We start from the raw sequence: 11,023 nt of genomic DNA on the forward strand, positions 1-11,023 counted from the left end.
CTTTATCTGGAAAGTGAAATAAAAATTTAAATCTACCTTTGCTTTCAGCACTGTTGCCCCACCTTAGAAAAGAAGGAAAAAGAATGATAGAAGGGAGGAAGGAAGGAAGTAAAGAAGGAAGGATGTTCTTAGCTACCATTCACACACAAATATTTGGGGTGAACTGCCATGTAGTTTCCCCAACAGCTGAAGAGTTAGGATTAGAGATGTCACAATATTTATCAGTGCAGTAAAAATATATTTGGAAAAAATGTCTTTAGTATTGCCTTTCTTGATTTGACTACATTAAGCAAAAGATTAATATACAAACATCCCCCCCCCTTATTACGCATATGTAAAGTCTGGTATAGCAGCACTGCTAAAACTGGAAGGACAATACCAACCCGTACATAAGAAACAAGAGTTTAACTGTTATTTGCTATATTCAAAAAACAACATATTGGAGGCTTCTGACAACTTGTACTAATTGCCCACTCAAAATTACATACTTGCTACATATTTGTTTCCTTCTGTTTTATGAAATATTTCTTTACATTCACTGGTATCACCTTTCTGCTTGCCTAGCTTGGCAAATCCTGCAGATACACACTCCCCCTGACATCCTTCCAATACAAAAGCATCCCATTAGGCAATTCCCCAACACTGCCACCATCACATAAGGATGGAGAAAAAGATCTGCTGAAGCGAGCTAAATGATATAAACCCAACCTTTTAAATATCACCACCATACCCTCCAATGTTTCATGGATGAAAACCAGGGCACGTGTGGCCAAGCAACATCAGTGTGGTCACGATAGCAAAAATTATTAATGAGGAAGAACATGAAAGCTAGGAAAGGCTACAGCAGTTGCTTTTCCCTGATCCTACTGAGAAGGACAAGATTTATCTTCCTCCTATCCCCCATGCTAAGTTAATTAAGTGCAAACTGAGTTTGCAGCAATTAAAATAAACTGGAGACAAAGGGGGAAAGTGGGAGGAGAAGAGAGAAACTGCAAAATTTTCAAAGCAGCTGGAAAAGTGGGATGAGAGAGGATTGATTAAGACAGTTGGAGGGAATGCATCACTTTAAAAATAAAAGCAATTTGCAATGCAGTTTAGCCACCCAAAGCCAGAACATGGTGGTATATTCTGAAGGGCATATCCTGATGATTTCCCATGTTCCAGCACTATAGCAGCACCAAGAAAACCTGGACTAATAGAAAATATGCCAGCAATAACCTGGAATGCAATATCCCATTTTAGAGAATATGGACTACTGTACAAATTCGGTAGGATGAGGGCTATTTTGCTCCATTGATTGATAACCTGGGTTCAAGTAAGCCTACCAGGTGCTTCTACAGCTAGGATTCCTACAAGTATGGTTAAAACAGAGTAAGAATTGGAGAAATGGTTTCAGAGAACTTAATTCTCTTTCTCTCTCACACACAGCACAAATGCAACAGCCATTCATGCACAGAAACTCATCCCTTTGAAGCGACGCCATATTGAGGATGGAGCAAGCTTGTTTTCTGCTGCTCCAGAGAGCAGGACCTGGAACAATGGATGCAAGCTACAGGATAAGAGATTCCACCTCAACATTAGGAGTAAGGGCTGTCTGACAGTGGAACACACTCCCTCACAGTGTGGTGGGGTCTCTTTCCTTGGAGGTCTTTAAACAGAGGCTGGATGGCCATCTGTCAGGGATGCTTTGATTGAGAGTTCCTGCATAGCACGGGGTTGGACTGAATGGCCCTTGCAGTCGTTTCCAAGTCTATGATTCTATGAAACAAAATGAAAGCGGAAACAGAAAAGTGATACCACATAAGAGTGTGATATAGGAGTTGTCCTCAGAGATGGCCATAAGACTTCCTGGATGCAGGAATCCATGAGCGTATGCCCAAACTGGTCTGAAATGTCACCTATAGGGTGGGCAGTTATACAGTATATGTTCTGTTGACGAAATCAGAGCCATCATTGGCAGAAAATAAAATGTCTCCTTCTACTCCAGATATTTTTGTCCTACAACTCCCATTTGCCCTAGCCATCATGGCCAATTGTGTGGGATTATGGGAGCTTCAGCCCAGAAACATTTGGTAAGCCCCTTGCTCTACTGAATCCATCCCCAAGGAAATAGGATTTAATCCTTAGGCACTGAAAACCAGCCTTGGTGGCCATGGAGGTGAAAAGCATTTTACTTACAGAACCTTGCACTTAAGTCTTCAGTGTTGTACTGACTCCAGAGTTTGCAAATGTGTCTTATTTCAGATTCTACATTTATAGTTCGGAATAGGAACATTTCCAAGCTCTAGTCTGACATCAGTCAGTGGAAAACTCAAGGTATCACAGAAAAATAAAAGGAACTTGCAGAAGCTTGGAAGAATGGGTGGCCAAGTGAATTTCTATACTGGAGTGGGAAACTTTGGCCCTGCAAATGTTTTTAGATTGCAGGTCCCATAATCCTTCACCAGTGACTATGCTGGATATAAATGACAGTCTGAGGGCAAAAATATCTGGGGGCCACAGTTGCCCACTCTTTAATACTGTGCTGTCATTAGGGTTTATGAATCCATTTTTATTGATTTCCGTTCAGAACAACAAATACACAAGCTTTTCTCTACCCTTTTTAGACATCCTTGAAATTTAAGACAACAGCAATAAATATGACTGAATACTCCCAAGCAAATTTTTAAAATACATATTTGAAGAATAAAGATAAATGTGAGAAATGGAAGGACAGAAAGGAAAAAATATTCCGTTATACAAAAAGTCATGGCATCTGACTGGATTTGTTAGTGGCCGAAACACACTCTCATTTACAAGTTTATTCATCTTGTTTTATATTTCTTTGGTTAAAGAAAAGCATGGGTTTTATTTTCCTTCAAGTATGATAAACTGCCATTTTTTCTAGTCTCAATTCTGAGGAACAGTCCCTTAAGAATACACATAGGAAAAGGATGAGAGGCAGAATTTTCCTTGTTTTGAGCTATGATATGACAGAGAAACTCAAGGAAGAAAAAAGGCAAATGTATTAAGTCTTGGTGGGCAGATCTGCTGAAATTAGAACTGAGTATTCTAAACGATGGCATTTAGGTGATATGAGTTGACGGGGAAAGAATATTCCATTATTATTTCCCTTTTTCAATAAATGGCTCTTTGATTGTACACCATCACCTGGAATCAATACCAGTAGTACAAACTGCAGGTACCATAAAAAAAAGCCATGTCTATTCAAAAAAACTGCAGTGGTAAAAGGAAACTTTAATTTTTCACTGTGCTAATATGCTTTGATAAGCAACAGTCTCCTGTGCTTTGTATGGCACTAGTTTCCAAAGTTTCTAACACTAAACTATTCTTTCTTTAAGATTCTGCAACAAATTCTTAACCCCACCCTATGAATTCTCAGCTACTGCATTGATTTCAGTGGGAGATATGGCCCAGGTAACTGCACAGATGTTTTCTTGATGATTTATGCAAGCATATCTGTGCCACCATCAGATTGTCACTCCCTTGCACAAACTCTCACCATAGGCTCACAAAGAACTCCAGGCTATGCCAAAAGCACAGCAATATTATCACCACCCCCAATTCCAGTTGTTTACAGCAAGTTTTTTTTTAAATTAAAAAACTCAATAATCTGCTGTTACTATTTGTGCTTGTATAAATTCCATTAGGTTCAGCATGTGTGACCATGAGTTGTGCAGGGACACAATGGGAAGACCAGTGGATCTGGGAGGTCTACTGGGTGAGCAATTTGTTCCTGTATTAAATGTGATCTTCTCTGTATCTCAGAATCATTGCTGTGATTTTCTAAATTCACAAAAGGAGGCAGAGGAGAAGGAGAGAAAGAAGAAGGAGAAAATCAGAAAATCACGATTTGCATTGCTTTCTCTAGAAGAAATTCACAGTTCTCAATTTGTATAGCAAATGTGAATTTCTTCTTAGAATGCTACCTCCTTATTTTACTCTTATCACTAGGAATTACAATCAGAACACAGCTTTTTTTTCCATCCTGGGTGAGGTGAGGGAGTGGGTTATTGCCGATACCATCTATGCATAATGCTGCCTCCACTTCAAAGCCCTTAAGACTCCCGTTTCTATATTAGCAGTCACTCTATATACAGAAAAAAGAGGGGTGCAGGTGCACACATATAAAAATAAGAAATATATTAATAAAACATTTCAGAATGTGTAATTAAAACCAGCTCTTCATTCTTTTCTTGTCACAAATAAGCCAATAAATATTAATTCATCAAATACACAAAAAATGGTGCCTTTAGATGATCTGTTGGATGAAATAATGCAGAAGAGAATCAAAACTCTTTGTTTTGTAGCTAAACAGAAGGACAGGAAGGAGGTCATTTAATTAAAGACATAAATATTATTTTATACAACTAGTAAAGATAACCCTCACAAGTAAGCTGCAAGTATTAATAATTAAAAGAAAATATTAGATGCTTTTGGAAGGAGGAAATGCAGACTATTCTGGGCAGATGATTTTAATCTTGTGCAATATTAAAGGGCAAAGGAGACCATATCTTATTCTGAGTTCTTCAGATTTATGTAATCAAAACTCTGGTCACTGAGCCATGAACCCTAGTTAGGACTGGATGGCCCTTGTGGTCTCTTCCAACTCTATGATTCCATGATTTCATAATGTCATTTCTTTTTGTTGACAAGACATCTTTCCCTTACATACTATTTTTAGAAGTAAGAAACTTAACTAAAATGTTTACATCATGAGATTATTACAGTGCTGTGAAGGCTTCAGCCCTATAATAAAATGTGCTTCAGGCATATTAAGTTATTTTGATACTACAACAATTAATCAAGGCATTAGCTCCTCCAACCTGGGATCAATCTCTGCATCTTCCTTGAATCCAGTTATGAAGCTTGTGGTTGTTTGGCTTGTGTCACTTCCAAAAATATAAAGATACCAAGTGAAGGTATCCAAAAATTGTAAAGTTAGCCATTGTACATGGCACCATTCGGACCTAAACAAGAAGCTACCACCGAAATAATTTCCTGCTAGGTGAACAAGCCATGGGAAGCCTTCAGTTCAGTATCATCCTCTTTGGTGTACTTGAGGAGAAAGGAAGAATCTCTTCCTTTTAAATTAACCATAGGACCTGGTCAAACTATGATTAGTAAGAACATGTCAGGGTCTAAATTCATGTTTTCAACCTGGTTTGAACACTTCCCCACAGTTTGAAAACTTCCCCAAATTTAAGCACTACGGGAAACTATTGTGAGTTTAACACAGAAAGTGCACAGAAATATAATAAAAAGTTTCCTTATGCTGAGTGAAACATGGTACATCTAACCCAGTTTTGTCAACTCCTTAAGATTCTTTGGTGGTTTTCCATCCATGTTATAATCAAATCCAGTCCTGCTCAGGCCCATTAATTGTGGTATGGCAGCCAGCTATGTGAATGCTTCTGAGATCCTCCTCAAAATAAGGAAGAAACCTGAAACTCACTCTTGCTCATCCACAGAGTTGGAAGCCATAGTTTCCTGTGACATCTGAATGGGGCCTGTTTTGGTTCTGCTTTCTGCGACCTACGCATGTTTCACAACCAGAATATCTCTCATCTCCCCTTTTCCTGCAAAACCTTGATGTGAGCAAGCATGCTGATGCCAAGCCGGGGGTAGAGGTGCAGATTACACAATTAACAATCAATATTAAGAGAAAAACAACAATGACATCAACAATTAGAACACAAAGATGCAGGAATGCATGTGCAATTAAAACAAAGAGTAAATATAACACATTAACATTAATAATAATAATACAATAACACCAACAAAATAATATCCTTCCTTTCAATGACATGAGCAGCTTCCATTCTAGATGAGTTTGGAAAGGGCAGGAATGCCATATATTACAATGAGAAGTGGGGGGAGGTGCTTCATTAATGGGGTTAAACTGGAAGGGTTTTTATTCAGAATAAGAAAACATAATGTGGATGAACCAATGAAAAGACCAGCCTGCTATTTACATGACAATGCCTGGGAGAGAAAGGGAAAGAAATGGGGAAAAAACTGAAAATGAAACCTAGCTCAAAAATGGTAAAAACAGAGGGTTTCTTCAAGGGTTTGCTATAGGGGAAAACAAAATAAATAAGAATGTCCAACAAAGAACTCTTGCTAAGAGCTATTCCTTCCTTCAGGTTGAACCATGTGCACCCACTTTCAGATATTACAACTGCAGTTGTCTTTCTTGCCAACATACATCTTGAGAACCCCTTTTCCCATAAACATCCCAGGGATCCCTCCTCCTTCTCTCAGCTACTTGACCTGCCATATCCCAACTTCTTACCATATTGCCTAAACACTTCTTTTCTGAAGTAACAAATACAGCTGTACTTATACAGGCAAACATCCCATCTTATCACAGGTCTCAGGCCACCAATACAAATATATCTCCAGTGTGGATGTGGGTACAGCAGAACCACCCACTTGCACTGGTGTAGCGGTAAGATTTTTCTCTTTTCCGTTACACACTATTTTTCATTTTATAACAGCTTCACTTTGGAAACTTACTTTTTTGGAGCTGAGGATACAGAGCCCAACTAGCAAATCTGAACAATGATTAAAAAAACAAACAAAACATACCATAGCAATTTTAATCATGATAGCTCTAGTCATGGGGTCTCCAAGTTAGATCTGACTCTAGGATTTCACAGACAATCGAGCTGCAGAATACACTAATTAGCAGTGATTCAACTCTTACTTGTTGGCAACTGGGCTCAGATCTCCTGTAAAGCTAGGACAGCATAACCAGTGGCAGTGACTGGGCCCTAATATAGCTGTCTCACCTGCTCAGGCGCCAGTGCAATTTTTTCTTCAGGGAAGAAAGAAAAACTACTTAAGCCAACCTGAGTCTCATGCTCTAGAAGTACTCCTCTCATTCTCAAATTTATTTTCCTGATGAATGCATTCAAGTGAAAATATAGGGAATCCTTCCCAAGTAATCAATTCCCCCCAAACCCACAGTTCAGACATCACAATTTAACATGAGGTACTATGTATTTCTGATCCAAAGCAAGCCTGGGAGCCTTCTCTTTGCCCCCATTCTCTCTCTCTCTCTATATATATATATATATTTAGTAAGAACAGTAAATGGCAAAGAATAATGGGGAAAACTGAGCATCCTGATAGGAAATCAGTCAAGATCCCATCAACAAAATTGGAAAGCTGCTTTAGGGCCTATGAACCACCCCAATCGTTTCAGTTCCCATAAAACCTTCCTAGGCCCACCTATTTTTACATTCTAGCCAAATTCTCATAGGCTCTGTCTCGCTCTACCCTTGCAACTTACCCAAGAAAGACAATACAAAAATATAAAATAAAATTAAAATGTCTGGAAGAAGGAAAGCAACAACAAAGAACACTAAAAGAAGGAAAAGAGCTGAGATTTAAATTCCAACCAGCCTCAATTAGTTTCTAGGAGTACCAGTGGAAGTAAACCCTTAAAACTGCAACTGTAGTTTGGTAAGGCACTACAAGGGAATGATATAAAACTAAGACTGTGACAGTTTGTAATGGCTGTGCTGAGGACCACACCACAAGAGAAGGCAGCATCAGCGCGCACATGCGCACACACACTCACACACACATATATACCTGGACAATCACATTTGTTACATGCCTATGTTATATCACTTTTTTGTGCAATCACATTGAGGAATAGTCTATTGGTATCATTGGAGTTTAACACAAAGTAGAAAAAAGGGTGCATGTATGGTATAGTGCTACATTCTACCAAGGACCAGCTAGAACACCTACTCTTACTCTAACAGCCCAATCCTAACCATTTTGAGATTATGTGTCTGCTCACAATGGTGCATGTCACCATAACGTGAGCATGACGTGATGGTTTGTGATGCGGCAGTGGAGCAGGAAATGTTAGGACTGGACTGCAAATGGCAAGGGGTTTCCAAAGAGAAAGAAAGAAAGTAAAGTATTTCCGAGTAAAGAAGATGAGATTATATTGTACATTATTAAAGACTTTTAAGAATAACATTTCTCAGGGATTTATCCAGGGTGTTGAGAGTAAAGACAAATATCCCCTTGACCTGGATTTCACCACATAGTTATTTTCTGCTTAGAATGTCGGGGTTTTTTCCAACTTCTAAGCCTGAGATTGAGGGAGCTGGAGTAATCCAAAACATCCCCTCATTATTTGCTTATTTTTTTTACTTCTCTTCTCAACAGAACATATATCACACTTTTTAAATTTTTTTTTTTGTATTTTAGGTTACAGTGACCAGTGCAATGACAAAGCAATAACCTTTTTGAAAAACTGGATAAATCCCTAATTTTATATCCTTCTTGGCTTAATTTAACAAAAAATATATATATCCAAACACCTATGAAACTGTGTACTAGGAGGTCTGAACAGCAAATTCCTAAATGTAGTCTCCTGGAATCAGATGAAAATAATCTGTAAAAGTCTACTGGTGAATTTATCCAAAAACAGGACCAGACAATGATGGTCCGTCTGCTTTCCCCACCATGTGGCTTGGTGCAGAGTGTTTTTTTTGTGTGTGTATATGTGTTATTGTTTTTCATTCTTTTTATCTTTTTTTCTTTTCATTCTTTTTTTAAATAAAAAGTATAGTACTGGGATCAACTTTGTCTCTCCTTTCCTCTTACATTTTCCTCAAAGTTATTTGTTCAAGTTTTGTTTGAGCCTTCCACTGCATTGTTCATTTGCCTGGTACGTCCTTCAGTATAAAAGCAGCCACATTTCCCCTCAGTGCGCGATGTGTCTTTTTGCTTGGTTGTTTCCTCATTCCAGTGTTTAGATATAAGGATACTGGTTGACCTTGGTAGGGCTCAGGGGATATCCAGTGTAGACTGAGGCTGGAGATGCACTGATATAGGTCTGATGGGCAAACTGAGCCTGGTATTGACTTGGGTGGATTGTGGGTGATGGAAGGACACGAGGGCCCATGCTGACAGGAACTTGGTGGACAATGCTGGCTGGGTAAGTAGTGTGCTGTACAGTGTGACGAGCCGAACCTTGAGAAGCCACCAAATGGGCCACGGTGCCTGTGGAGCCCAGAGCTGCAGGTGCAGTGTAAGTGTACAGGTGAGGTTGAGTGGGAAGATGAGCAGCAGCAGCAGCAGCCAAGTGTGGGTGGACCGTGCCGTGGCTGGGACTGTTGTGTGGGAAGGAATATGGTGCCTGAGCAATTGTTGGAGTGATATAGGCTTGTTGTCGCCGATGACTCCCTGTGCGATCTGTCGTGATGTGCTGCTGGGCCTGTTGGGAGGAAACATCAGTGAAACTATCATGAGAGTTCGTTTCCACCCTGTGTCCCCTTTGAGATAGATAGATAGATAGATAGATAGATAGATAGATAGATAGAGTTAGCATTCAACTTTTCTTCCAAAAGGGGATGCAAGACAACTCACAACCAAGATTAAAACAATACAGAGCTAAAAACATTTGTGACAGTAAAAATAAAACAGAACAAAACAAAAGTTGTTTTAAAAACAATGGAATAAATTACTCTACTAAAAACAGCAATACAGAAATACAAAAGCAAAGCAAACCCCACCCCACATTAAGACAAGCAGCAGCCAGTTAATAATCAAAAGCCTATCTAAATAAAAATGTCTCTGCCTGAAGGCAGAAAGGGAGCGGATGTGAGGCCTGCCTAGTATCCCTTGGCAGGGAGTGTCATGGCCAGCCAAGAGCAGGTCTCGGAGGATGAGGATGGGGCTCCTCTAGAGCAAGAGGTAATTGAGGCTACACCAGGTGCTAATCCTGCTCTGCCAGAATCCAGCCCTGATTTCCCAGCCCAAGAGGAGGAGGCTCAGCCAGGTCCTAGTGCTGGTGGGATTCCTCTGGTGGTACAGCAGCCTAGTGGTGACTCTGGGGAGGAACCAGGCTTGAAGGTTCCCTCCTATAGACAATGCAGGGCTGAAAGTGCTGGCAGGCGCAGATCCCAGAGAATTTATGAGAAGCAATTAGCAAATCAGCCTCAGGTGGCATGGGGAAGAGTTTCTCTTACTTAATGAGCAGAGTGGCTGAGCCTACCCCTCTTGGGCTGGGAAATCAGGGCTGGATTCTGGCAGAGCAGGATTAGCACCTGGTGTAGCCTCAATTACCTCTTGCTCTGGAGGAGCCCATCCTATCCTCTGAGACCTGCTCTTGGCTGGCCATGAAACTCCCTGCCAAGGGATACTAGGCAGGCCTCACATCCGCTCCCTTTCTGCCTTCAGGCAGAGACATTTTTAGTAGATAGGCTTTGATTGTTATTAACTGGCTGCTGTTGTTTTAATGTGGGGTGGGGTTTGCTTTGCTTTGTATTTCTGTATGCTGTTTTTAGTAGAGTAATTATTCCATTGTTTTTAAAACTACTTTTTGTTTTGTTCTGTTTTTATTTTTACTGTCACAAAGTGTTTTTAGTCTGTATTGTTTTTAATCTTGGTTGTGAGTTGTCTTGCATCCTTTTTTTGGAAGAAAAGTTGAATGCTAACTCTATCATCTATCTATCTATCTATCTATCTATCTATCTATCATCTAGCTATCCTATCTCAAAGGGGACACAGGGTGGAAACGAACTCTCAGTGATAGTTTCACTGATGTTTCCTCCCAACAGGCCCAGCAGCAAATCACGACAGATCGCACAGGGAGTCATCGCGACAACAAGCCTATATCACTCCAACAATTGCTAAGGCACCATATTCCTTCCCACACAACAGTCCCAGCCACGGCACGGTCCACCACACTTGGCTGCTGCTGCTGCTGGCTCATCTTCCCACTCAACCTCACCTGTACACTTACACTGCACCTGCAGCTCTGGGCTCCACAGGCACCGTGGCCCATTTGGTGGCTTCTCAAGGTTCGGCTCGTCACACTGTACAGCACACTACTTACCAGCAGACATGTGTCCACCAAGTTCCTGTCAGCATGGGCCCTCGTGTCCTTCCATCACCCACAATCCACCCAAGTCAATACCAGGCTCAGTTTGCCCATCAGACCTAAATCAGTGCATCTCCAGCCTCAGTCTACACTGGATATCCCCTGAGC

General features: G+C 40.4%; 1 protein-coding gene across 2 annotated transcripts in view; it reads right to left on the bottom strand.

Moving 5' to 3' along the window:
* Positions 1-4,693: 4,693 nt before the first annotated feature.
* HIPK2 (homeodomain interacting protein kinase 2) overlaps positions 4,694-11,023 on the bottom strand; it is a 213,855-nt gene continuing 207,525 nt past the window's right edge. For both annotated transcript variants that reach the window (XM_042467412.1, XM_042467411.1), the window contains exon 15: positions 4,694-9,247. In XM_042467412.1, the coding sequence (XP_042323346.1) occupies positions 8,783-9,247 (465 nt within the window). In that variant the 3' untranslated portion in view covers positions 4,694-8,782. The remainder of the gene's footprint in view (positions 9,248-11,023) is intronic.

The sequence above is a fragment of the Sceloporus undulatus genome, chromosome 5, assembly GCF_019175285.1.
Source record: "Sceloporus undulatus isolate JIND9_A2432 ecotype Alabama chromosome 5, SceUnd_v1.1, whole genome shotgun sequence".
In the NCBI taxonomy this organism is placed as follows: domain Eukaryota; kingdom Metazoa; phylum Chordata; class Lepidosauria; order Squamata; family Phrynosomatidae; genus Sceloporus; species Sceloporus undulatus.